This window comes from Aspergillus chevalieri, chromosome 3 (assembly GCF_016861735.1).
Source record: "Aspergillus chevalieri M1 DNA, chromosome 3, nearly complete sequence".
Lineage (NCBI taxonomy): Eukaryota > Fungi > Ascomycota > Eurotiomycetes > Eurotiales > Aspergillaceae > Aspergillus > Aspergillus chevalieri.
In genome coordinates this window covers 3,849,891-3,877,029 of record NC_057364.1, presented here as the reverse complement: position 1 = coordinate 3,877,029, position 27,139 = coordinate 3,849,891, and the positions used below count along the sequence as shown (strand labels likewise).

Here is a 27,139-nt window from a genome sequence, read left to right as displayed (position 1 = left end):
TTAGGGTAATACTGTGTTCTACACAAAGAATACGCAGTGTTATTAAAGGACTGTGATGGACAATAAAGAAAGATTGTCGACTGATATACATCAGAAGTAGGAAAAATAGTAAACATAGATTAGGAACCTTCCAGTCCAGAATCCCTTGTCTCAATATCGAGCACAGACTCGTTCCCGCATCTGAGATGCCGATCGGGTAGTGCAGTGGAGCGTACCTGGCAGTCTCCTCCAGAGGGGACTCTGCGGACTCTGCATTGGGAACTCAGACCTCAGACTTAAAGAATCATACTCCGGAGTAGACTTACAATGTCTCTGTAAGAATATTACGAATCTTGACTCGAAATACCCATTTCCCAGACTGATCTGCACGAATCACTCGGCAGCTGCAGACACATGGCAACACACGCGACTGACAATTCCTATTAATATTCTTGTAGAGAGTAGTATGTGTGTTACCGTACAGCCCAGAGTACGACTGAATTAATTTTCCCTCTCCTGAAAAAAAGAAACAATACCTTCCAGCCTCGAAGAAACACTTTAAAAAAGAAAAAACGAGTCTAATTGTCAGTCCGGCGTTTCTCTTTCTTTTTCGTTGTTCTTTTTTTCCTCTCCCCCCCGATCGATCGTTTCATTTCCACCTCTTTTCCTCCCACACTGCACGTACCCTTTCTCTCACTCACACACACTCTCTCTTCCCCCTCTATTTACATTTTTCGTTTCTCTCTCCCCTTTTATTCTGTATTATATCCTCGACCAATATGTACCGCACTCTGCAGGCTCGAATTCTGACGTCTCACTAGTCCTTCCTCCCGGTCTCTTCTGCTGCTGTCTGCGCCCGGTCGATTATTGAGTCTACTACCACCTCTCTTCTTCAACTCTCCTCGTCTCTGTCTGCCCGTTCCCGATCATATCGCAAGGGTGATGACCGTGTGATCTCGGTTTTTTATTTTTATTCTGCCCTCTTCCTAAATCCATTACCCCAGACAAGCGACTTCTTTCTTCTGCTGTGTCCGATCGTTTTTCTTTGATCCTCCGACGCCCGTTTCTTTCATCCTCCGAAACCAAAGCAAACGTCTTCCACTTCCCTCTTCCCCGAGAAACATCCCATTGCGCCCTGCTTTCGGATCATGAGATAGACTGAATCGGTTACTATATTGATTACCGAAGAAAAAAACAACATCATCATGGATCCCTCCATCTCCCACCGGCCTTGGGAGACCACCGGCTCGCACACTCCTCCGGTTTCCTCTTCGCAAACTCTCCCTTCCATCTCGACTTTGACAGCAAGCATGAACGGTCATGTTGTTCATCCGGCGGAGAAATCACCCGGCAACCTGTCGCTGAACACCATTGAACGAGATTCGGGGAACTGGTCAATGCCTCATAGCACAAGTACGGACGCGCTTTGAAAAAGACAAAACGTGGTGAACTGAGCTGATAATCTAAAAGGATCCTCCACCTACTCTACCGCAACAACGAGCACCAGCAACTATCCCTCCCTGCAATTCCTTACTTCTCAACAACCTTCTCCAAACCGAGTCTCCTGCGTTCCCGATCGATCCCCCTACCCTCATGACCACTCCAACAGCAATACTCCTTCCTCTACCGGTGCCCAACACTCCCCTGGCTTTGGCGCCTCCGCTCAACCACATCCTTCCACCCTCCCCTCCATAAACTATAATCACGAGGCCGCATCGCAACGAGGTAGCATCGCAGATCCTCCCGAATCGCGACGGAGCAGTATCGACAGCCGCATGAACCAAGAGATCAGCTCATTGGCCATCAACCCCTCTTCACCTTACCATAGCACCAATGCCTCTCAAACGTCGATTGTCTCCAATCTCCAACGCGAACGCGGTATTTCTACCGACATGGGAATCTATCGCGGCCCTCGTTACTCGGGGGGATCGGCCATGTCACCGCTCGGTTCGCGAACAAGCGAGCATCGCAGCTTTGCGGCAGGCCGCACTGCACCCGCCATCTCCAACAACCCTCGCTCTGAAATCTATAATGCAGAGGCACCGACCGCGGGTCTCGCCTACGCTTTCCCTGATCCGGATGTCACTCGATCCAATTCCCTTTCCTCGTCTACTGAAAAGTCCACACCGCAGTTCTCGCGGAAGGGGAGCACAGCAGACTCGATTAGCAGTCTGTACTCGGATGCACGTTTGCCTCGAGGTCAGCATGGTAGGTCTATTTTCGGACTTTGATGGATTCAATGCTCATACGTCACAGAACTCCCTCAGAATGTACACCACCATAGTTTACAGCACAAACAAGTCCGAGATCTCATTGGAGATCCCGATCCGGCCGGAAATACACCTTACAGCCGGACACCCGAGCTGAGAGTTACCCATAAACTGGCGGAGCGGAAACGCCGCAGCGAGATGAAAGATTGCTTTGAAGCTTTGCGGGTGCGACTTCCGCAGAGCCAGACTAATAAATCCAGTAAATGGGAGACCCTTACACGAGGTAGGCATTCCCATCTCTCTCGGGTTGCAAAGTACAAGAATCTAATATGGTTCAGCAATCGAATATATCTCGCACTTGGAGAAAAACCTGGGTGGTGTCCGTCGGGAGAACTCGCTCTTGCGGACCGAGGTGGAAGACTTGCGTCCTCAGCTTAACCAGCAGCAAAACGGCCATGCACGGACTCAATCAATGTATGAGCCGCATTCGATGGCTGGACCACACACGAATGGTCACGGTCATGGCCATGGCCCAGTCTTTACTCATTACAACCATGGGCCTGTCATTACCCACGAACAACCACGGACACTACCGCCGCTCATGAATGGATCCTCAGCGATGCAAGGTGTGCAATACACGGACGAGCGACGGTAAAAAACCTAGTTAAATTCGTTTCACGACGCGCTGTATATTGCCATGAAGATGGCACTTTTACCGTTTTCCTCGTCCTTAATATATCTAGATGTGAAACGTGTTACGCAGCTGTCCACACTGATATGGATTTTTCTTTTTTTTGCGTCTTTTTTTTTTACTTTGTATCCCTCTGAGGGAAATATACCCGTGGATTTCTGCTTCCGCACGATATCCGGCTTGGTTTTGTTACGTTGTGCGATGTCTGCTCTCCAGCGGGAAGTTTCTTCTTTTTTGGACTGAACTGTACGAGGGTTGTCTTAATTCTGCATTGGGATGTCTTGGGATGGGTTGGGATGGATGGGTTTGGATTGGTTTGTGTCTCTACTAAAAGAATCCGAGAAACCGGCGTGTTTGGAGTTCAGTTTGGATTGCGATGGTAACCTAACCTTACTGTAGTATTATTCTACGTACTGTACTCCATAGTAGTCTGGATCTCCATGTCCGTGCTCATGTCGAGATACTTGTACAAAACCCGGCGGCTACATACAGTTGACACGGGCCATGATTGGCGGATACAACGACGACCGACATTCTCAATCTCCCCAAGCGCCGACTCCAGCCCAGCGCGTACTCTAACACGCTGTTTCTGTTTTCCTGCCCAATATTTTTAGTTTCTTCAGGAAACAGCCTCGCAGCTGGCCATGCGCGATGGCGGTCCTGGTCCAATCATGGGGGTTACATGGGTGCAAGCTGCCGCCGTCCAGATCCAGATTGAGATCGGAAGAGTGAAGAAGCGGGCTGGTTTATTTGCTTCTTTACTATGTACAGACAAGATGGACATGTGGACTGCGTGGGCTAATAATAACATGGCAGGGGGCGATTATGTTGTTTTGCTGTCTGTTGAGGGTTTGTTCATCTTTTGTCTTCACTCTTTGGTCTTCTTGTCATTCTTTTGAAGGTGTTGTTTCTCCTTGGGCTCTGGCCTGCTTTGTTTGTCTTTGTTGTGAATGAATGATCAATTGTCTTTTTCTTTGTCTTTTCTTTGTTTCTCTCAATGGGCCGGACTCAATAATAGACCCCATTCAGCATCCACTCCATTCACCACTCTCAACCCCAGCCTTGAATCTAAGAATCGATACCGGTAGTCTGTACGTCCTCGACTACGCAACCACAGCACTATCACACTAACACACACACAGGAAGAAAGGAAAATGACCGGCAAACCAATCATCCCAACCCTCCGCATCCCAACGGTCCCCTCCTTCCCCCTCTCCTCCCCCATCACCGAAGAAATCCCCAGCCCAGCATCCTCAACATGCTCAGATGAAAGACATCACCATCACCACCGGGATAATCGCCATCAACCCGTCGAGGTCTCCAGGACAGCGCGCCTGATGCCGATGTTGCATACCTCCGAGCGGGACGCGCATCGGAGTCAGATGGTGGAGACGGATGAGCAGGGTGGGTTGAAGGTTAATGCTGGTACTGGTACTGGTGTTGGTGCTGGAGGTGGTACGGGTACGAAGAGGCCGATTGGTTTGAACCTGGTGACGGATTTCTCGTCGTCGCTGTCTGTTCCCAAGCCGAAGAAGAGGAGTCCGACGTTGGTTGATTTGAATGATTTGAAGACGCTGTGTCGAACGCGCGAGCGGGAGAGATCAGTGCAGAAGATCAAGGGGATTCTTAAGAAGAGGAGGTCTGAGCGTCTACGACGGGTTCAGGTTTCGGATGGATCGTTGGAGCCGAGGAGGGCTGTTTTTGATTCACATTCTCCAGTGCCAGAGCAAGAGCGTCCGAACAAGAAACGCAAAGACGAGCTCTCGCCGGGTGATGAACCGATTACGATTGGACTTAGTGTTACGTATGCGGACTCGGTGGACTCGGGTTCGAATAAAGGAAAGTCGAGGGAGAGAGGGATTGAGGGTATTGATAGCCAGATGACCCCCGTGACGCCGTCTATTATTGTCACGCCGGCTAGAGAGGATAGTTTTTGGGAGGATGATATCCCAGATCAACAGCAGCATCCGAGACCTCGAGTTGCTTCGAGTGTCTATTCGACGCCCACGCCGAATCCTATGATTGATTACGATGAAGTACCGCCTGTTCCTGCTATTCCGGCATATCACTCTAGGACGCCGACTGCGACGACAACGCCGAATTTACAGCAGGCGATACCGAGCCCACAACAATACCAACGGAGGTCGATCATTAGAACACGAAAATCACGCGCATACTCCACAGGAACCCTCTTCGAAGAAGACGACAGCCCTGCCTCAGCACAACCACCACCCGAACCCCGACCCCGCCCTCGCTCCGAACGAAGGAAAGCCCTGTCCAAGCTCAGCATCAACACGGATACAAACCGTCACCAATCCCAAGGATGGTGGACATATCTCCTTTCCCCATTGCTGAAATCCAGTACCTCAACGTCCGCAAAAACGTTAACGCCAACGAGCCCCGATCGACCACCTCTACTCCCAGAGCTAGGTGCGAACTCGACTGTATCCAGTGAAGACTGGTGGGAGAAAGACTCCACCTCGAAAGAAGTATCGTGCTTCTCGCCTGATACACCCGAGACGGAGAATGCTATTGACCCCGTTGAGTGCGGATGGCAGGGTGTGGCGACAACTACGAATCCGTTTGTAAATATGGATCGGGGAATGAATATGAGAAGAGAAATCGGTGCAGGCGGTGGCGATATGGCATCTGGAATGTTCGCGGGACAGGTGATTCAGGGTTGTGCGGCGGAGTATTATCAAGCGTGCGCGCATGAGTTGTTCAGCGGGAGGCCATATTTTGAGTGCGTGGGGCATGTTTGTTCGATTACGCCAGTGGCGCCAGCTATCCAGGTCTCTGAAGTCGGGAAGGTGGAAGAGAAATCGGGTGCGAGGGGTGTTGCTGCTTTTGCCGTTGTGGATAAGCATGCGGAGATGCAGAGCCCTAAGTCTGAGGGAGCTCGTGCGCAGTATTTCTCTGGATCCACGGCTGTAAATGCGCCATCCGTGAGGGAAGCTGAAACCGAGAATCTCGCAAAACCAAAAGACGGTGCTCACAATCTGACCATCGAAACGGGTCCTCGACAACCCGAGCTCTTGAACCCGTTTTCTCAGACGACAGCAGCCCGTCCAGCAACTCCAGTCACACCATTCTGCGTTCCCCCTGTCGCAGCACCACCTCCACAACCAGTACCTCAGACGAACACAGCTACCACCGTCAAAGTCGAAAGAGCGGTTCCTCACTACATCGTCGTCCCACAGAGTCAACCACCACAGGCCCCGTCCCCGGTGTCTCCTGCGTTCCAGCAGGCGACTGAACGGACTGGGATCCCGCTGTCTAGTCTGCAGAATGGACCTGCTCCAGTGCCTAATGCGCAGGGCGGTTTGGAACACCCGAAAGCACCCGCTGCTCTTGCTAGTCAAGTCAGTTTGTGGCCGAATCCTCATCCCACAGGAACCGCATCAGCAAACACATCCAACGATGGTTACGTTGGCCAATGGCCTAACCCGCACCCAGCAAGAGATGTAAAACCACCCGTCGCCAAGAGAGAATTCACTACAGCACAAATCCACGAAAAACACGACAAAACCACCAAAAACAGCGGAAAGACCGGCATTTTCAGCAAATGCCTCAATCGCAAAAAGGACAAAGAAAGCAAAACAAAACGCCGCTGCTACGCCGCTATCGCCTGTCTCTTCCTAATGATTCTCGTCGTCGCAATCCTTCTCGCCGTCTTTCTAACTCACAAATCCAGCCCCTCCGACCCCTCCACAAATACCAACACTAACAACACAAGAACAACACCCGCCCACTCAAACTGGCTGAACTTAACCGGCTACCCGCCCATGCCCACTGGTCTCGCGACGATTGCTGGTCCCGAGGCGCAGAAGCAGGAAACTGGATGTATTTATCCAGAGACGTTGTGGAGCTGTGCGCTGCCAAAGGAGCAGCAGGAGGGGAATAAGCCATATGATCCAGATGAGCCGAACTTCCTGGTTCAGATTCGGTTCCATAACGGGACATATTCGAGGAGCACGGTGCCGGTGTCGAAGAGGAGTGGCAGTAGCAGTGGCAATAGTACATGGGATCCCTCGCCCTCGGCGCCATCAATGCGAGATCAGGAATTCCTGGGCAATACGACAGACAAAAACGCCGAGCCGTACGCAGGCGAAGAAACACCTTTCTTCATGACCTTCCTGTCAACGCAGACCTCGTCCTCATCAAGCTTAAATTCCGACTCGGGTCTCTCACGAAGGAGCTCCTTCCCCAACCTCACAGACATAGTCCCAGCACCCGACTCCGACTCCGACGGCACGGCGGCCCCGGCAAACCTCTACCCGCTCCCTGAATCCCAGCCCATCCGTTTGTATAACCGCGACCAGGATGACGAGCACTATGGGTTCTACACCTACTTTGACAGATCGATATTCCTCGAATCCGACGCCCCGCTGAATGGAAAGGCAATTGATACAATCTCAAGCGATAAGAACGGCGGCTCGACTAAGAAGAATGCACGGGTACGATGCACATGGTCTCAGACACGGTTTCTGGTCAAGATCTGGACGAAAGGTGATAAATCAGGAAAGACGTTACTCCCCGGCACCACCACCACCTCATCATCATCGGCATCCAGCCCTACCTCCTCATCCAGCATAACAAAACAAGACTACGCCCGCCCCGGCACATTTCCGTACCCGGTAACGATAACCCTAGACCGCCACGGCGGTACCGCATCCCAGAAAATGGTGTACTGCTACGGCATGTCCGACGACATGAGTCTCAACTCGACGGAGATTAAGCTGCAGGTCGAGGAAAGGGGTTATGATGGGACGCTTGTGAATGCGGCGCCGGGGGTGTTCAATAGTACGAGTGTTGTTAGTGATGACGGGAGTGGTTGGGGAGGCGTTGATGGCGGGACGGGAGGGTGTGGGTGTGAATGGGTTAATTGGGGGAAGGCTTAGGGTTTTAGGTTGGTTTGAGCGGGGGGATTAGGGGATGGAACAAGATAGACTTGGATATAATAGTCATGATTAATGTATTATAGCATTTAGCTAACAAACAAGCAAATGATTAATTTGAACTAAAACAGAATAGAACCAGAACGCCTCTACCCATCTATCAATCGGCCTGACTTAGCAGTATCCTTGATATCCGCCTCCAAGTGCTCTGCCTTGCTTTCATGCCACAATCTCCCCAACGGAAGTTCATACAGCAAAATGAGCCCAGTTATTAAAATGGGATGAAACAACAGCAATGTCAGTACTGTTGTTGTGAACCTGCACAGCTTTCGTGGCCGAGAATCTAACTTCTGGTAACCTTTACGGAATCAGCATGGCGTCTGCGTTATACACATAGTGGTCTGCGGAGATTCTCAGTTAAATGCTCTTTGGGATCTGTGCCAGGTTATTTTGCAAAATGCTATGTGACCAAGCAGAGCTCTTACGCCGGAGTCCCCAAAGTCATAGGACTCGTATTTCAGCTCTTAAATACGGTCTCGCTGTTGTTCGCAGCGGTCGTTTCTGTAGATACGGATGGTTGGCCCTCTGCAGTGATAGAGGATGAGAAATAGATATCACAAATGGACAGAAATAATAACCCATTTTCAAGCCATAAAGCTATCTCGCGGTGGAATGCGTAATTTGTGTGTGTCGAAGCTGTGATCACAGTTTCATGGCAAGTTGAATCTTTCTTGTTCAATGAGTTTGACCTGTCGGCTGAACCAGCCCTCAACATTGCTTAGGACAAGGAAAAGCCGAGGATGTTGTCAACTGCTCCTTGATTGATATTAGATACAAAAGCAAAGAAAAGGAATGAGAGAGAGAGAGGGAGATAATACAAGAGGTTAGTCTTTCTCAGTATCATATTCACTGCATAACTCTTCTGGTCACCGTTTCGGTGCACAAATCACGTGTATAGATAACCATGTGTCAGGTACTATCTCCTCTGGATACATTTCTTCCTCTCTTTCTATTTACCAACGCCACTTCCTCTAGTAACATTGGTGATGACTAGCCGCCGCGTCGAAGAAGGTCATGAGTCTTACCATCATGGCGAGTTCGATCCCGTTCATCTGGGAGATGTGATTTATGGACGATACGAAGCCCTCAGGGAACTTGGCTACAGTTTTACTCAACAGTATGGCTAGTGAAAGATCAAGTGTGAGACTCTTGCACTTATACACGGTCCCTATATTTATGCTTCCTTGCTAACCAGGCATGAATATGCGGCAGTTATAGGGCGTTGAAAGTCCTCAGTGCGAAATGCAACGGTGCAGAGAAAGATATCTTCGAATTAGAGATCCCCAAACACCTGCACGATTCCAATTCTGCTCATCCAAGGTATCGATACACACCGAGATTGCTTGATTCCTTCAACATCATGATCCAAATTCCCGATCTCTCAATCATCGATGACTATTTGAGGCAGGCACCTGCTAGCCCTGCTGCTTATGATCCTGTCTGATCCTTCTACGATTGCTTCCCAGCCACTGAAGAACTTCCATATCCGAAAGAACACAGATTCGATGACCCTTAACATCACCCTCTGCGATTGGGGCTCCGCCAGCTGGACGGACAATCACCTCACGCCGCTCATCTAACCCGTGTTACTTCGAGCACCAGAAGTGATCATTGAAGCTCCATGGGGCCTTCAACTGATGTCTGGAACCTTGGGGCCATCCTACTCGAGATTCTTGATGCGGTACGCATTTCTGGTGGTGAGTCACCGGAAGATGGATCCTACAAAACAAAGCATTACCTTGAAGAAATGGATGCTCTATTCGGACCTTTCCCCGGCGGTTACTGGAACGGGGGGGCCGCACTTTGGTGGAGAAATTCTTTGATGAGGATGGAAAAATCCGCGATCCGCTTCCAGAGCGGCCAAAAGCCTTTCTGGAGGATTGGATTGAGAGTCTGTCCGGGAGTGATAAGGAGGAGTCTGTCTTGTTTCTCAAGAGCGTGATGAGGATAAATCCGGATGAGCACAAAACGGCAAAACACTTACTGGATGGGGCTTGACTCGAGGACACTAGCATCGACTAGTCATCCCAGTCCGTCCTATAGAAACTGCTCCTTATTGGTTGTGATTCGGGACCCATCCACCAAGATACGAGAAAATAAACAATCATCGTGAGATTCTGGCAACAACACTTTTCAATTTGACATTGCTTGGAAGATATTTCTATCCTCCCGGAGTGCTCTTCCATAACCTTTCTACTTTTATTGCTATCGACCGGGATGACATCATCCAGTTGAATTTTGTCCAACTGTTCCGTGACACTCGTATCGCTATCACTCTCACCTCTCACCTCTCCCATCGTCACCATCGGTCAGAGATGACCATCTCTATTCTCCTAAAATCAGCATAATCTTTTGCTAAGTGCCGGCACATCGATCATACCAGCATCGCATTTCAGCACGCCAATCTTACGTATTCTCGGAGCCTGTGATATCTCACATCAAGCCTTGTTCGGTGTACATAACCCCTTTCCGTTCTATTAATTCGTATATTCTCCGTATATATTCCATTTGACATGCACATACCAACGCCCTCACTCCGGGGCCAATCCCTCTGGATCCGCTGCATATACGTCGGCGCCTTCATATCCTTCATCATCCTTACCTATTTCCTCTTCGATAACGGGTCCAGCGGTACCGCAAAATACGTGATCAAGCCGTCTACGACATATCACGCACCGCCATCATCACCTGGCAACGAGACGAACGGGCAATGGGAGTTTGTGGTCGAGCGCGATGCGGATAACCACGGGTTGTCGGAGGAGCAGTGTCGCATCGCGTTTCCAAAATTATACTTTGAAATCGACAAATCCGCGGCGTTTAGGGAGAATAATTCCATTACGTTTAAGGAGTTGGATTCGATACCGATCGAAGATGGGATGGTGAGGGGTATGATTCATCATGGAGAGGTGTGTTCTTTTCCCAAATTGGTTACTTCGGAGATTTCTCCCCTAACTCGATTGTCTCCGTTAGTTGTATGTTATCGATTTTGCGAAAGTCACCGTCACGTTCACCCGAGGCAAGGCGTCGCTATACGCACTGCATCGTGCATTGGCTGCGTTCCCGGACCGGCAAAGTCTTCCCAATATCGAATTCGTTTATACCACCGAGGACATGAGCAGAGGCGAATCCCCCGTGTGGGCGTACACTAAGCGGGACGACGAAGAAGGAATATGGTTGATGCCAGATTTCGGGTACTGGTCGTGGCCAGAGGTCAGCGTCGGGCCGTACAAGGACATCAGACAACGGATCGCGGCGGTCGATGACGGGGGAATGACGGTCAACGGCAAGGTCGTTTCTGGCCTTAAGTTCAAAGATAAGAAGAAGCAGCTCTTCTGGCACGGAAGTGTTGCTACAAACCCGGAACTCCGCGGCAAATTGATGGACGCTGCTAGCGGGAAGAGCTGGTCTAGCGTCAAATCGATCAACTGGGGAGATCCGAAAGATGTCGAGGAGAGTCTTTTGCCCATGGAAGACCACTGCCGCTACATGTTCCTCGCACACACCGAAGGCCGCAGTTTCTCCGGCCGCGGCAAGTATCTGATGAACTGCCGCTCGGTGGTGATTTCGCACAGTATGATCTGGCGCGAAGCACACCATGCCGCGCTTGTGGCAACTGGTCCTGATGCCAATTACGTCGAGGTTGACCGGGAATTCTCAGACCTCGATCGTAAGATGGGTTATCTGCTTGATAACCCTGAGGTGGCGGAGCGGATAGCGAACAATGCTGTTAAGACGCTTCGGGATCGATATCTAACTCCGGCTGCGGAGGCTTGTTATTGGAGACATTTGATCCGGCAGTATGGTGCCGTCTCTAAATTCGAGCCGGCGCTTTATGAGAAGGGGTCTGATGGGAAGGAGAAGATGCGGGGTGTGCCTTTTGAGTCGTGGGTTCTTAATGCTTCATAACTTATGAGCATGAAGATTCATAAAAGCATGATGACAAGATTTGAATGCAATGATACAAGTTCAAATATAGGGTCCTTGTACAAGAAATTATATGAATATGGATATCAAGCTATATACTCCAGAAACAGACACCCCCCATAACAGAGGAATCATGCAATCCTAACATTCTCCCCATCAATAAACACATTCGCCGCATAAGTACACCTCACATCCTCCCCACAAAACGCATGAAACAGCATCTTATCCCCACACCCACAAACCGTCCCTCCCCCAGGCGACGTCAAATTTAACCCACCCCCATTACTCTCACCTCCCTTAATCAACTGCTTCCCAGTCTTCACAAACGGCCCTGTCACCGACTTACTCGTCGCATACCGCACATCATACAACGGATCCGTAAAACAATGCGTCGAGTAAAACAAGAAATACGTATCCCCATGCAGAATCAAATTTGGCGCCTCCACCAACGGCCCGTCACTATCATCCCGGTCAAGAATCTGCACCGCATCGCCAACAAGCGTGAACCCGTCCTCTGCAACTTTCTGCAGCATAATCGGCGTCGGGACCAGCGGTGCAACGCCGTTGTTGCAGTCCCCGCCATGCCCGATGCTGTTGCCGTCGACTTTGAAGACGACGTACCGCGAGCCATCTTTGTCGAGGAAACCCGCGGGGTCGATCGAGCCGCCTTGGTCCAGACGGCACGAGAGGGGCTCGGAGTTGGGGATGTAGGGGCCGCTGGGGTCTGTGGATTCGGAGACGGCGACGCCGACACAGTGGTGGCGGACCATTTCTTTGGCTTCGCCGGAGTAGTACATTACGTATTTTCCGTCTTTCTGTTTCTTCGTTAACATCCTAGATAGAGAATGGAGCGTGAAAGGGAGAGCATACCCGTCGGATAACATCTGGCGCCCAATGGTCAACTTCCGTTTCCCACCCCGCCAGCGTAGGTAGGGCTTCCTTGTCGAGGAGCGTCCATGTGTTGAAGTCCGGGGATCTGGCTACTTGGACTCGCTTGCCGTTCCCGTTTGTTCCGAAGGCGTACCATGTCTTGTCGTCTGCTTGGACGAAGCTGGGGTCTGGGAAGTTGGTGTCGAGCGCTAGCCAGGGGCCTTGGGCTCGGGGTTGGATTGGGGAAGCGAGGGCGGTTGTGAAAAGGCAGGCTGCTGCTGCTGCCCATGTGAAGGACCACATTTTGATGCGTTATATGTGCAATTGTTTTATGAAATAGATGGACAATTAAATGCGAGGGAAATTGGTATTATGTATAAGAAGAGAAAAAGAAAAGGATAAAAAAGGGTTGTCAGGTTGTCAATCCCCTTCACGTCCAGGGAGCCAGTCCCCTTATATAGGGCACCGCTCCTACGGAGACCATCATCCCTTCCGGTAAGTCATCTGTCAGTTTTCATTCATCTGATGGCCGAGCTTATGGCCGAGATACAGCGCAGCGCAGTGCCGTGCATGGAGTGGGTCGGGTCCCAGTCTTTGTCCAGTCCAACCGTCGAGAATCGGACCTGTCTGGTCGTGATCGAGTAAGATTCTTTCCTAACTTTACTAATGCTAGTGACCTGGAAGCCAAAGCAAGGCTTGGATCAGGTGTGGATTGGGCCGGAGATATTCCGTTCTGCTGATATGAAAGGATATTTGTAGATGGTACATTATACTGCGTTTCTCTGGTTGGTTAGACTTTCTTAGTTGTCCCTGAATAGAATGAATGATCCAAATGAATCTTCCGAGCCGCAATTGCTGTCAACAAAGGATTCAAGGCGCAGCGCAGTGGTGTCCAAGACACTATTAACAACGCATAAGACAGGAGGGTTCCCCTTGGCTACAGCCGTGAATACGAACTTGGGGGCCCAAAAACCGCCAGATCCGGGTTGTATGCCGGGTTAGATGGAGCGTGAAAGGTGAATGTGATCGATTCAGTGGACTCGGAGTTTAATGGAGCAGCGATAATTGATGCATTGATTGTCAGCCGCAAAGCCAAGAGCCCAAGGACCAAAGAGAGCCGAGATCTATACTCCCTAAGCATGCAAGGGCATGTTGACCGCTCATCGACGTGGCTGCTCGGGTCTGGCTGATAATTGACAATACCAAGCTGCGGATGAGTTTGCCAATGGCGGTGCTGCGTTGGGGGTCGAATCATGGCTCAAAAACAAACATTTTTTTGGTTTTCTTATTCCGTACATCCACTCACGGAGTATACTCGGTAGTAGTTTTGTTGTCCGCATACCGTGTCCTGCATCCATCGCTCCGGTCTCCCTTTCTAGGACTAGGACAGGCCCAAGACAGGATGATGCCTGAGCACGCCTAGCCGAGGCAACCTACCAGACATACTGTCCCTCGCTTCGACGGACTATACCTGCCCAGTTCGTGTTCGGAATACTCCGTTTTTCATTCCAGCCGACCTGTCTTTGTCCACGAGACACGTGGGAGAAGAGAATTATCGGTCAGTTGTTGAGTCGATGTTACTCAATTTTTCTTTGAGCTTTGATAGATCAGGCAGGTCGTCGTATCTTCAGTGCCTCACTCAAGATGGTTGTGATGTGACGTGATCCGAACCCGGGAAGATCGATGAGATGCATCTCGACAATCCGATGTACATTCTGCAGAGTGATTGTCCATTTCACCACACTGCCACTTTTCGAGACTTTTTCGAGTCGCGCTGTTGATCCTTAATCAGGCAAAGTGCAAGAAACCCTTCCTCAACCTTCTTCCTTTGAGCGACATTCAGGCCGGGAGATCGTCGGCTATATTCTTCCTCTGTACAAGTACAGTACTCCGTACATAGTGGATATCCCACCAATCCCTGAGGAAGTAGACGCCAGATCCATCGCCCGGCGACCACGACAGACCGAGGCACTCCCACATCCACAGACCCTCCGATTCGACTCCAATGACTCAATCCCGTGAATACAAAAATCGCGAGTCAATGCGCGCCCACCCCGCATCCGCATAATGTAGATCGCCCGACCCGATCACAAACTAGCGTGGGACAAAATGCCACCGTTGCACTGTTGATCCTCGTGCGGGATGTACACCTGTGCACATAACTAGTGGTTGTATAGAGTTAATACCAGTCAGCCCATCTACCAGATCGGAGCAGGATCACACGGAGGGTTTCTTTTTGCGGGGAAGAAAAAAAAAAGCTAGAGAAGTCTAATTTGAGATCACAGACCGACTTGTCTTCTTCCTCGGGTTGTATTGGGGAGAGTCGTAGTCATGGGAGGGAGAGATCAGGTGTGATGTCAGTTTGTCGGGATGGATGTAGTTCTGCATGACACAGGTTGATCTGCTCAGTCGGGGGATGCAGAGAGTAAGGGAGACGCAGGGAACGGTGGATTATCCCGTGAGTGAAGTGTTCTCTTGGCGAGTGTCGTGAGGTGCGCTATGTAGATGCGAGGGACGGGCGTGGGAGACGTTGAGAATTCTACTGTTGCGTGACTTGACTTTAATTGCTCATGTCGTCATTATGTTAAAAGTACAGATGCTAAATGCAGATGAGAAGACCATCTAAATGCAATATGCCATGTCTATTATGCCTTCCTCTTCTTCAGCACACCCTCCGCCCACTCTCCAGCTCCCTCAATAGCATCCATCGGCGCATGCTTGTGATTCAACAAATACCCCTGGATCTCAGCAGCCGTGAACTCTCCCTCGGGGACCCTCGAGGCAAACTCCGCAGCCAATCTCGCCACGCGATGAGCATCCATCTCAGCCTTGTTCTTCTCGTGAGCAACAACAGCAGCACCATTGCCATTGGCCAGCTCTTGCTTCCTCTTCTCATCTTGCTGCTGGCGCTGCTTCATGGTACCGGTGTCACCCTCGAGAGTGGAGTAGATCGCGGAGAAGAGTTCCTCGATGTCGGCTTTGGAGGTGTATCCGAATGTCACTGTCATGTCGACACGGCCGGGGCGGAGGAGGGCCGGGTCGAGTTTCTCGGCGTGGTTGGTTGTCATGACCAGAATGCGGCCCTCGCTTGCTGCGACGCCGTCGATGACATTGAGGAGTCCGGAGAGGGAGAGGCCGGCGGATTTTTCGTCGTCATCCGTGTTTATAGAATCGTCATTGTCGTTGTCGTTGTCGTTGCTGCTGTTGCTGTTGCTCTTGCTGGAGGTATTGTCCTCTTCACGCTTCTTGGTGATACCAGCGCTATCGACATCCTCCAGAAGAACAATACACCGGCGCGGCAACTCCGAGAACAAACTCATAAGACTATCCTCATCGAGACTCTTCGAGTTCAGATTCAGCAGGTAAAGCGGTAGTCCAAGCAGACCGGAAGCAGCGAAACAAAGACTAGTCTTTCCAGTACCAGGAGGCCCATGCAACAAATAACCCCGACGATACGGAATCCCACGGTTCGAATACCAGCGCCGCGTCTTCGGATGCAAGTAATCCTTAATATCAGCGATAAACGCGTCCTTCTGCTCTGCGTCGAGAATAACCGTGCTCAGCGCACGAGGCGGACGAGCCATGCACCGCACCCAGTCGAACCAATCCCCAGAACCCTTCTGCCCGCGGTAGATAACCGTGCGGGTGCCGTCTCGAGCGACATACGCGCGCTGCGCTTCAGTCAAAAGGTCCCTGATCACAGTGGGATTGCGACCCACGCAAGACAAGTAAAGACGTTCCGGGATGATGCTGGCAAACGGGGACTTCTTGCCAGTGTCCTCACGCTCCCGCGAAAAGGCAATATATTGGCCTTTGTACCGGAAGTAATGCGTGCCCTGCGACGGCGTAAAGCGCAACTTCTTATACTTGTCGCGGTTGATCGTGCGCGACCAGTAATCGTCGAAGCTCTCTCCATCTTCCTCTTCGTCTTCGGCCTCAGAACCAGACTCGTCGTCTGAGTCGTAATAATACCGATTCGGGCCACTTAGCTTCGTCCCTGCGACGAATCTGGTCGTGCGGTTCGTGAACGACTGCCGCGCCATCCAGAACATGAGGTATGTGTAGATTTCATCGTCGAGGCGGATTTCCGCAGTGGAAATGAAGTGGTCTGTGAAGAAGCCGTAGAGCCAGTGGTAGAGGTATTTGACGACGGCGAAGACAATTCCGCCGGCGATCAGCGCGGGGATGTAGCTGCTGAGGTCCAGGTGAAAATATGTAGCGAGAATGCGCGAGGCCAGCCCGTAGCCTGGGATGAAGGTTTCCAGGAGCTGAGTGTCAAACGACGGGCCAGGGATGGAGCCGAGGCCGGAGCCGTTAGTGTGATTGGCGAACTCAGCCATGCTGCCTATCCTAGTGTCGGCGGGGATTGGGGTTGAGATGGTGGTGAGAATGTGCAAGAGCAAGAGGCTCTTTATAAAGCCGGCGATGTTGGTGCCTGTTCATCACCTCGTATTGTGTCACGGATTGTTTGCTGTCCATTGACTCACACAAATGCCCGAAAAGGCAGATTGTAAACATCGGGCACTCAATGCAGTATATGGCGTAGTGAATCCATGTCGCCACATTGAGTCAACGCCTGTGGCTGTGAAGAAATGCTGTTGATTTACTCTTCTAACTACTGGGTATCATCGCTATTCGAATGCAAAAAAAAAAAATCAATCGCTATGAGCAAAGTTGTCCTTCACTGCCCCAACCATGTCCTCTGCCCAATCTTTAAAATCGTGCATCTTGCCCCAGAATGCCTTCCACCAGGCCGGTTGATCCTCGTCCTCGATGTCATCTTCAGTGTCGGCGGTGTTCGCGGGCGCATTCACAGATGCATCGGTCGCGGAGGGCGTGGCTTGAGGAATTGCGCTTGTGAATGCGCTCGGGGATGTGCTGGCGATCGGAGGATCCAGAGGATGCTCAAGAACAGGCACATCCTCATCCGAATGAAGACCAATGGGTTGTAGCGGTAGCCGCAGCGTCCCGTTATTCGGCAATGGCTCAATTCCTAATGAGTCGCATAGGATGTTGTAAACATTCACATTTTCTATCGCTGTCAGCAAAACAATTCAGTATTCAATGTAAAAAGGGAACTTACGGAAATCATCCAACCGACTGTTAGCCGGATGAGGAAACGCCGGGCCCCGGGCAAGGAAAATCGCCCGCATAAGGGGATGTTCATGATCATAACCATGAATACCTTTCGGACTGTAGATCTCACCAGTCTCAAGTGCCTTTCGCGCATCCATCTCCGGTCGCTCAACGATCGCCCAGCCCGTCCTGGGGATCGCCCATAGCGGCGCGATGCGGTCGTTGTTCGAGAAGTGGTAGCGCTCTGGCATGGTCTCGCGGGTGTAGATCTCGACTGCATGGGAGTAGTTCGGTGCTGCACTGAGTAGTTGTTCTTCGAGAATTTTCTCTGCCTCGGGGTTCTTAGGTCGCAAGCCGCGCGACGGCCATCCGTCAATGTGATCTACCAGATCTAGATCGATCAGATCCTCAAGCTGCACGAGTCGTTCCGTGGCAGTCGTGGCCATCCCGTGGTCGGAAACAATCACGACGTTGACGACGTCGGTCAAATTGCGTGCTTCTAGACCGGCGAATAAATCGCCCAGCATGGCATCCACCTCCACGATAGTACTCAGCACTTCTGTACTGTTTGGCCCGAATTTATGCCCGTCGGCATCCACATTCGGAACATAAGCAGCAATCAACTGCGGTCGCTCATCCTCGTCCTGGTCGAGTAGCTCCAACATGCGATCGGTCTTCCTATTTAAATCTTCAGACTTGTTAAACTTGTCGACAATTTCCGGGTCCATTCCCCCGATATGCGCCTCCGATCCGGGCCACATATGTATAGCCGACCGAACATCCTGCTTCTCCAATGTATTCCAGATCGGCTCTGCATTCCACCACTGCGGTCGCATGCTATTCGCTGAGTCCGTGTAGTAAAACTCCTCGCCCAATGCTGGGTCGTAGAACGAGTTGCCCACCACGCCATGGCTCTCAGGGTATAGTCCGGTGACTAGGGTGAAGTGGTTGGGAAACGTGACGCTGGGGAAGCTAGGAGTCATGTACTGGGGCGAGACACCTTGTGCGATGAATGCGCTCAGCGCCGGAGTGAGACCGCGGTGGAGGAAGTCGGCGCGGAAACCATCGAGGGAGATGAGGATCGTTGTCGGTGCGAAGAGAGTCGTGCCATTGGATAATAGCGGCGGATGGTAGCGGGATGCTCGAAACGAGGACGAAGCCTTGTATGCGCCGAGGACGAGGATAAGGAATAGGACGAGAGTCGCTGTGAACACCAGTGCATATCTTGTCCACGATACTCGCGGCTCATCATAATACACCTTCTCCCCCTCATACGACCCCCTACTCAGCAATTCATCACCCTCCCCTTCCCCATCCTCCATCTCATACATCAACTCCCCCTCGTCACTCTTCTGCTCGCGTCTCCGCGCCTCCCTCCTTTCCTGCCGTCGTCTCCTGCGCTCCCGTTTCCCAATCCGAACACTCCCACTCCCCGCGCTAACGGGACTGAAAATCCGTCGCAAGCCATGTGTTGGCCCGCTCCGGGTTAGAAGCTTCTCGAGCTCATCTTCCTCGTCGAGAACGGTGCGGTCGTGTTCGGCGAGTTCAAGGGTGGTGCGCGAGTGGCGGAGGAATTCGTCGTCTTCGGGGTCGGAGTCTTGTTCGGAGGGGGAGCGGAGGGAGGCGTCATCATCGTAGTCGCCTGGGGAGAGGAGATCTGTCATTTTGCAATGGTGTAGGAAAGTGGTGTACGGAGTAAAGAAGGGAAGTTTGCTATTATCTCTTATCCGCCGATCAAGGAGTTAGGGAGCTGAGATAACTACGGCCTCAGGCACCGATATGTAGTTAATTAGTTACTAAGGGTACTCCGTACTACGACTCTCACTACAATTCTCTTCATTTTACTCTGACATACATTGCTAAACCAATTGCCAAAATATACTCCAATATCACTCACTACTACCTCTTTCCCCTTAGTTGTCCATCCTAACGAGATTCTGCACATGTACTCCGTACTCCGAAAACAGCCAACAACGGCCTCCCTATTCATACAGCCAACTCATTCAATTCTGTCTCCGAGTTAGTCCAAGCTAGTCTAATTAGCCTTAGTTATGTCCCATTTTCTATCTAAGAATAGCCCCGTTTTCAACCTTCCCAATTCGTTGGAATGGATCGGCACCGTTTTCCGGAGTCGGGTATCACGTGATATTAATGCCCTGACTGCATTCGTCTGAACAGACGCTGCAAGTAGACAATGGCTCGGTTTTCGATTAAGATGGGTCAAGAGGGACAGAGACGAGTCAGACTGGACAATGGAGCCGCATTGTCGGATTCAGCACCCGTGGTACGTAGTGCATCGGATCCGGTGATGACTGACGAGTCCGTTGACTTGTATAGACGAGTACGGCAGATGGGAAGTAGTATAGAGGACAGAAAGAGGCAAATCTAGTTATAAATATGGCCTTTCCTGCCACCTGAATTTTCTTCATCATCAGCAGCATCGATCAGTCAATTAGTCAATCAATCAACCAGCCTTCTTCTATTCTATCTACAACGAACAAAACCCTCAGAAAAACAAGATGCACTTCAAACACACCCACGCCGTAACCCTCCTGGCCCTCGCCGCCAGCACCACCGCTGGCGCTGTCCCAGCAAAGGAGTCCTCCGCCATCGAAACAGCTACCTCCATCGAAACAGCCAGCGTCTGCACCCACCCCGAGTGCCCCTGGGCCAAGGCCCACGAAAAGACTGCCTCTTCCACGGAGACTCCTGTGCCAGTGACTTCTACGACTCCTAAGCCGGTCACTTCTGCTACTCCTGAGCCGGTCACTTCTGCTACTCCTGAGCCGGTTACTTCTGCTACTTCTGCGAGTACGAGTGCCTCTGCTTCTGAGTCTTGTACTTGGGCTGCTAAGACTTCGGAGTCTGGAGCTGTGCCGATTCCTGTTGAGACCCCGCCTGCTGGTGACGCTGGCGGCTCCAAGCCGGCCCACGAGAAGCCGGCCCACGAGAAGCCCAGCCATGAGAAGCCCAGCCATGAGAAGCCCAGCCATGAGAAGCCCGCCCACGAGAAGCCCGCCCACGAGAAGCCCGCCCACGAGAAGCCCACTGGCTCCGGCCCCGCCCCCGAAACCACCACCCCCGCCGAGTCTGGCGCTGAGTCGACACCCACTGGAGGTGCCGGCGGTTCTGAATCAACTCCCGCCGGCGGTGCTGGTGGCGCCGAGTCTACTCCTTCCAACGCTAAGCCGACTGAGTCTGAGGGTACTCCCGCTGAATCCACCCCTGCTGAGTCGAAGCCATCCAAGGGCACCAAGCCTTCCGAGTCCACTCCCGCCGAGGGCGAGAACACGAAGCCCAAGCCCAGCGACACTGAAAGCAAGCCCTCAGAGAGCAAGCCCGCTGGGACCAAGCCCGCCGGCAAGCCCACCAAGCCCATCAGCTTCACCAAAGCCCCCAAGCCCACCGCCAGCGCTCCCCTGATTCACAGCACAATCCCCGTCTCCGTTCCTGCCGGTGGCGCTAATGCTGGTGCTGGTACCGCTTCCGCATCTGCCTCTGTATCTGCCTCTGCCTCTGCCTCCGCTTCTGCTACCCCCTCCAAGGGCCACGGCCACGGCCACGGCCACGGTCATGGTAAGGGTGACAAGGGCGGTAACGATGAAGGTGAAGAGGGTAACGGCAACGGTGCGTATCCTACTGCTACTGGATCTGACTTCAAGTCGCCTGGTAGTAAGGTGAGTGCGTCGGGACTGGGTGTTGTGCTTGGTGGGATTGTTGGGTTGCTGGGTTTCTTTTACTAGGTGATTGACTGTTGATTGAACAAATTATCCCTCATTGATTCGTTCATTAACAAGTTGGATTGGTTCTAATGGTTGATTGGTGGCTTTATTGATTTGGATATGCTCCGGTGTGGGATAATAGAACTAGACTGTTTGATTTGATGTATGGATAGAGGCGTTTTGTTCTATTTTGGTTCGAATTAATCATTTGCTTGTTTGTTAGCTAATTTATATAATACATTAATCATATCATATCATAATTGTATCATCTAGAGCATATTTATTACGAGCCTTAAACATCGTGGTCACTGATCGCTACAACAAATCCAGCCTCCGAAAAACCCTGAGGCAAATCCACAAGATCTTGAATCAACACGCTATTCAACAGCATCATTATTATATTCTCCAAATAATATAAGCAAAAGAGAACGGGAAACTTTAAAAGAAAGGCGGCTACGATCTTCCCGCAAGAGGAGTCGTTCCCGTTTCTGCGTCCTCCTTATAGCTATTGAACACACTCCCGGCTTGATAGAGTATCCCTGGCTGACATAGGAAGTAACGTAATCAACCGAGCGTTCCACGTCCCGACCTAGGTCAAAGAACAGGCCTACTTTAAACCCCAAAAATGTATTTTATATATAAACTAATCACTACTGCAACTACGACAATGAGTTCTTCTATGTCCCAAAACACTACAATCAGAACATCGTGGTGACGCCGTACATGTGGTTGAGATGTAGATGCTGCGGTCTCCGTCTGTATAGTATCTTCAGCTTCCTGGGCTTCATTCCTCCGCTGCATAAGGTCTATGCCTTCTTGGATAGACAGGCCGCCTGTACGAGATATCTGTCGCTTAGATTGCTTCTTTCTTTTTTTTTTTTTTTTGCAGCTTTTTCTCATGTGCAGCTCCTAAATCCTGGACTTCTTTGGAAAGAAGGATTGCGCTATTCATATGGAGTTCACACCCTTTGACAAGCCGGTTTATTGCATCACTTATTGGGCTTGGAGGACTCTGGGTACACTGTCTTAGAAGCTTCTTGATTGTAGATGCCTGCTTTTCCAGTTGCTTGAGATTGTGAGGTGTTCTAGCAGCTGAATCCGTAGATCGGCTGCCTGGTGGTGTAGGGGTCTTGAGTTGTATATTGAGCTTCTCAAGCATCTTTTCTGGGTCAGATGGAATCAAGCCACTTGCTGCAAAGCTATTTTTGACAGTTTCTGGCTTAAAGGCCTCTGAACGAGCCTGAGGATAGGCCTCAAGGAAGTCAAGTTTATCAATATGGCTGAAGTTGCGCCGTGCTTTATTCTCAACCAGACTGCCATATGCCCGCTTTAAAGGCGCGAAACAGCCCACATCAAGAGGTTGTAGAAGGTGTGATAAATGTGCTGGCATGTAGATTGGTATAATGTCATGATGACTGCATAATTCATCAAATTGAGGCGTTAAATGACTTCCATGGCCATCAAGAATCAGCAGGCGGTATCTTCCAATCGTTCGGCCATTTGTAGCTGGAATAAAGGTATTTTGAAGCCATCGTATTCCAATCTGATCGGTTGTCCATCCATTATCAGACTTCAATTCTCCAGTCCTTTGGCAAAGCTTTGTCTTGATACCACCCTTGGATATGGACCTTTCCCTTGAAGACAATACATGGTGGTAGAGCCCATCCTGTAGAGTGTGACGGTTCACATATGACAGCTCATATGTGGCAGCTCAACACTGCAGCAATGGATGATACATCACAAGTGCTGCTACTCAGTCATGTCGCCAACAACCCCTATAAAACCTCTTCATTGTCCAGATAGATCTCCTTCTCTTTTCTTCTCCAGATTTGATATTCTCCTCGATGGCTACAATAGTCTAGATAGGAATTCAGTTCGTTATTATCTACTATTCCGAGCCCGTGACATAGAATTAATACACTCAATAGATGTGACCCATTCCCCATTTCCTGGCTGTACAAGGAATGGCTTGCCAGTCATCTCTGCTCTGGTAATAACTTTAGCAGTAGCTACAAGGCCCATTGCAAAGCCAGTCTCATCAAAGTTGTAGATATCTTCAAATGCAATCCCATGCTGCATAATTGTGATTTGTACCCGGCTAAACCACTCTTTGATAATATTTGGATCCTCACATTTTGCACGTTGATGATTATGTCGTCGGGAGAAACGTGCCTTCAATTGATCATGTCGTTTGATGAAGTTCGTGGCCCAATTGACACCAACTGTCTGGATATTGGTATCTCCGCGCTTGGAAAGCAGAATATTGGCCATATCTCGAACATGAGCTGGTCGGGGAGCGGCTCCACGTCGGTCCATAGAAAGGATCCATTGTACAAGTGATTCTTCTTCATTCTGTTTCATTTTATGGTTGTTGACGCGTTGTTCGATCCTGAAGATATCTCCATTCAATCGGCGTTGAAGAGTTGTCCAGGCACATTATAGAGGCGTGCAGCTTCACGAATATTACTGATTTCCTTTTTCTGAATAGAAGATATTGCAAGTAATATCCTACCCTCTTGCTCAAGTGATTTCTGTCTCTTGGGAGGCATTTTTGGCTGTATGGTGGTGATTTGAATGGCTTCGATAACGTGGGACGCGTAAAAAAGCGGGAGATGGCCCACCCGCTTGTGTGGCCCACTCGCTTGTGAATTACGTTAACTAACTAGATGGGCCCTTGGCGGGCTGACCATGGGCTACAGGGTCAGCTCACGGGCTGGACCCGGGCTCTAGCTAGGCGGGCCCTGGGCCTTTCCTAGGGCCCACAGGCGAAATTTGCAGAGGTCTATTCTTCGGGAATGATCAGCTGTTGCCTGGGTCTCCGACCATACAGTGGTTATTGCTATTGACGAGTTTCATTTACAATGGCTCCTCCTGAAGTACTACCCTGGCTGACCTTTGCCTATAAGGACCAGAGTCCTGCCTTTATTGTATTCCACTATTGTTGTTACTTTTCTTGTCCCTGCTTTTTTTCCGCTCCTATTTTCTTTCCATTCTACCAACCTCTTACCGTTACTGAATTAGCAACTGGTTACTGCAGTGAGCTGACATAGTGACAAATCATGGAAACCACCATAGCACACATGCTCAAGAGTCAGGAAAATGATTGGCACTTAGCTCTAGAGATTGCGGTGGAAAACAAACTCACCGCTGTTTAGACTACAGTCAATTATTACAGTCAACGATAAAGTTTAATAAGTTAGCTTCATTGCGACAATTACTTACCCCACACTGATTGCTTACACCTTAATTCGTTTCTTTTATTTATTTACTTATTTTTTTCTTGTTGGGTATGAAAGATGGGTGATCTTTGGTATGCAAAGTATCAGCTGAGTATTGGTCACAGCAGTGCTCTCATTAAGACTCATTGATATAAGTATCTGCAGGAGTATATTTTCTAAAGAGATAAGCTAGCTTATGATTACAGATTCTGGCACTGCACGGACTCAACGCGATGGCTGAATTACTTGCTTCTCTGGAAAACTATCGCGTATCTTCAGAATCGGGGTTCCTCCCATCTTGCCCGCCTTTAGAGCGATTGCCGAATCTGTACTATGAACCCTGGGAGACGGTTGCCACCAGTCTAGCGAAATTTATCGACAATGGGACATTGAAAAAGAGAGTTCATTCAATGCCTGTTCTTTCCACGGCGTTTTTGCTCACAGAGGAGGAGTGGCGGAGAGCATGTGATACTGGGGTTCGTGTGCAATGGGTATCTATTTGGAAGTGACAACCCACCAGACGTAAAGCCATCCCATAACGTTTCTCGTCTTCGCTCTGTCCTTTGTGAGACCTTCGATATTTCAGTATGAAGCTAATTTGTCGTCCCAGCGGTTGCCTCTGAGTATATCCCAGCCGATGATCGAAGTGTCCTCTTACCTTGGGCTACCGCCAGTTCCCACATATGCAGGGCAAGCGCTGTGGAATTTCCGCCGAGTGGGGGACAGTTACCTGGCCCTACGGCCGGAAGATGTCGAGACACTGGTGTCCTTCACTGGATCCTCGGAGGAATCGGGGTTTTTTGCAGTCATCCTATCTATTGAGGCTCGTGGAGCAGAGTTGATCCCTACTATGCTTGAAGGCATCGAGGCTGCCCGGAGACAGGACTCTCGGCTGCTGATGGATTGTTTCCGGACGGCTGCTGGAGTATTGACAGATATAGCATCTCTCCTGCAGGGCATGCATAAGAACTGCAACCAAGAGTTCTTTTACCACCGTCTGCGGCCATTCCTCGACGGCATCAGGAACCTGGACTCAGTAGGGCTTCCGGATGGAGTGTTCTTCGAGGAGAAACATGGGGGTCAGTATCGAAAGTATTTCGGACCAAGCAACGCGCAAAGCTCTCTCTTTGCATTTATCGATATCACCCTAGGGATAAAGCACGAGCAAGAGGGTTTTGAGGGGAAGACCGCAACACACAAAAATACATATCTCAAGGTTGGTAAGCCAACAGCTGCATGGGTTTCGGACAGCTCATAGTCTAAATAACAATGATTCGGTAGGAGATGCGGATATATATGCCCCGACCTCACCGTGAATTACTGAATGATGTTGAACGAGTGGCCAATATCAGAGAGTTTGTTTGTGCCCATCCGGAGGACATGCGACTGCAAGATACATACGCAGACTGTCTTGCAGCTCTCGCTCACGTTCGGCAGGCTCACATCCAAATGGTCGCGAGATACGTGGTTATCATGGCTAAGCGGCCACTCGCTGAGAAGAGTGATGGGCAATCGAATAGTGATGCGCGGCGTGGGGAAGGTGTGAATGGGACTGGGGGTACCAGTTCCATGTCATTTCTGAAGTCAGTTCGGAATTCAGTGCTTCAGGCAAAAGGTGAAACTGCTTCGAAAATACATGCTTACCCTCAACGCTGAGTGGTATTGGCTTGCAAATTCGGTGTTATGATTAATCCTACGTTTCCAAACTTTACAAACTAAGTCCTTTGCGGATACCTTTCTTCAAGTGCCGGAATCATCGGATCATTGTACCTAGTGTCCTTCGTTGTACGAGGCGAATTCTAATCCGAGTCAGTATAATCTCGAAAAGCATAAAAGTAACAGCATCATTAGTGCTATCAACGGATTTCAAACCCACAATATAGCACCGCTCACCTCCATTCCGCCGAGCGAGGCGCGCCGAAGCTTGGCGCCTGGAACACCAAGATCAGCACCGCACCCAAGAAAAAGACGTCTTTTTCACGCATCAATCGGCCAATAGAGGCCTCCAGGCCCCTATAAACCATCGTGGAAGCAGTAGACACTTTAAGCTAACTCACAAGCTCTGGACGAAGTCAAGGGGGACTGGCAAACAAGAGCATAATCTCAACCCTACTTGAGAGACACTTGCTCAGCAGAAGACCTAGCTGAGGAGGCTATATGAATCCATGAAGCCCTGACAGCAGTACTGAATCAACATGTAAAGCAGCTGCGAGTGACCCCACAATCAAAGCACTGGTGTGACGGTCTCGAGCAATAGGAATCTATTGGTAGACTATCTGGCGAAATTCTAACATGAGGAGAGAAACGAAAGAGGCAGGCCTGCAGGCGACGAGCTGTCTAGTGTGTGCAAGGGGTTCAAGCGATGCTCAGTGGATGTTCAACGCCAAACAGGCCAAAGTAATCAAACATGTTATACAGCTAGCGAGTGTTCATGTTCCGTGGCACCAAGGCCCGTGGTTGGCAAGGATTACCAGGTCAATGGGAACGTCGT

The 27,139-nt window shown here is 50.4% G+C and overlaps 7 protein-coding genes across 7 annotated transcripts; 4 read left to right on the top strand and 3 right to left on the bottom strand.

Annotated features, from left to right (window-relative positions):
• Positions 1 to 1,184: 1,184 nt before the first annotated feature.
• Positions 1,185 to 2,844, top strand: ACHE_31329A (putative HLH transcription factor (Hpa3); the record flags this gene model as incomplete). Its single annotated transcript, XM_043278046.1, has 4 exons — positions 1,185 to 1,392; positions 1,450 to 2,187; positions 2,236 to 2,472; positions 2,528 to 2,844. The coding sequence occupies 4 exons, from the start codon at positions 1,185 to 1,187 to the stop codon at positions 2,842 to 2,844; spliced, it is 1,500 nt and encodes a 499-aa protein (XP_043135864.1).
• Positions 2,845 to 3,524: 680 nt separating this feature from the next.
• Positions 3,525 to 7,781, top strand: ACHE_31328A (uncharacterized protein; the record flags this gene model as incomplete). The annotated part of the gene is made up of 3 exons (XM_043278045.1): positions 3,525 to 3,624; positions 3,697 to 3,707; positions 4,023 to 7,781. 3 exons carry the CDS (start codon positions 3,525 to 3,527, stop codon positions 7,779 to 7,781), a joined length of 3,870 nt encoding a protein of 1,289 aa, XP_043135863.1.
• Positions 7,782 to 11,893: 4,112 nt separating this feature from the next.
• Positions 11,894 to 12,935, bottom strand: ACHE_31327S (glycoside hydrolase family 43 protein; the record flags this gene model as incomplete). The annotated part of the gene is made up of 2 exons (XM_043278044.1): positions 11,894 to 12,577; positions 12,633 to 12,935. The coding sequence occupies 2 exons, from the start codon at positions 12,933 to 12,935 to the stop codon at positions 11,894 to 11,896; spliced, it is 987 nt and encodes a 328-aa protein (XP_043135862.1).
• Positions 12,936 to 15,277: 2,342 nt separating this feature from the next.
• Positions 15,278 to 16,972, bottom strand: ACHE_31326S (BCS1 and AAA domain-containing protein; the record flags this gene model as incomplete). Its single annotated transcript, XM_043278043.1, has 1 exon — positions 15,278 to 16,972. The coding sequence occupies one exon, from the start codon at positions 16,970 to 16,972 to the stop codon at positions 15,278 to 15,280; it is 1,695 nt and encodes a 564-aa protein (XP_043135861.1).
• A 315-nt stretch (positions 16,973 to 17,287) lies between these two features.
• On the bottom strand, positions 17,288 to 19,372 carry ACHE_31325S (alkaline phosphatase family protein; the record flags this gene model as incomplete). Its single annotated transcript, XM_043278041.1, has 2 exons — positions 17,288 to 17,664; positions 17,716 to 19,372. The coding sequence occupies 2 exons, from the start codon at positions 19,370 to 19,372 to the stop codon at positions 17,288 to 17,290; spliced, it is 2,034 nt and encodes a 677-aa protein (XP_043135860.1).
• Positions 19,373 to 20,227: 855 nt separating this feature from the next.
• Positions 20,228 to 21,451, top strand: ACHE_31324A (uncharacterized protein; the record flags this gene model as incomplete). The annotated part of the gene is made up of 1 exon (XM_043278040.1): positions 20,228 to 21,451. The coding sequence occupies one exon, from the start codon at positions 20,228 to 20,230 to the stop codon at positions 21,449 to 21,451; it is 1,224 nt and encodes a 407-aa protein (XP_043135859.1).
• A 3,430-nt stretch (positions 21,452 to 24,881) lies between these two features.
• Positions 24,882 to 26,304, top strand: ACHE_31323A (indoleamine 2,3-dioxygenase; the record flags this gene model as incomplete). The annotated part of the gene is made up of 3 exons (XM_043278039.1): positions 24,882 to 25,124; positions 25,259 to 25,864; positions 25,930 to 26,304. The coding sequence occupies 3 exons, from the start codon at positions 24,882 to 24,884 to the stop codon at positions 26,302 to 26,304; spliced, it is 1,224 nt and encodes a 407-aa protein (XP_043135858.1).
• Between the last annotated feature and the right edge of the window lie 835 nt (positions 26,305 to 27,139).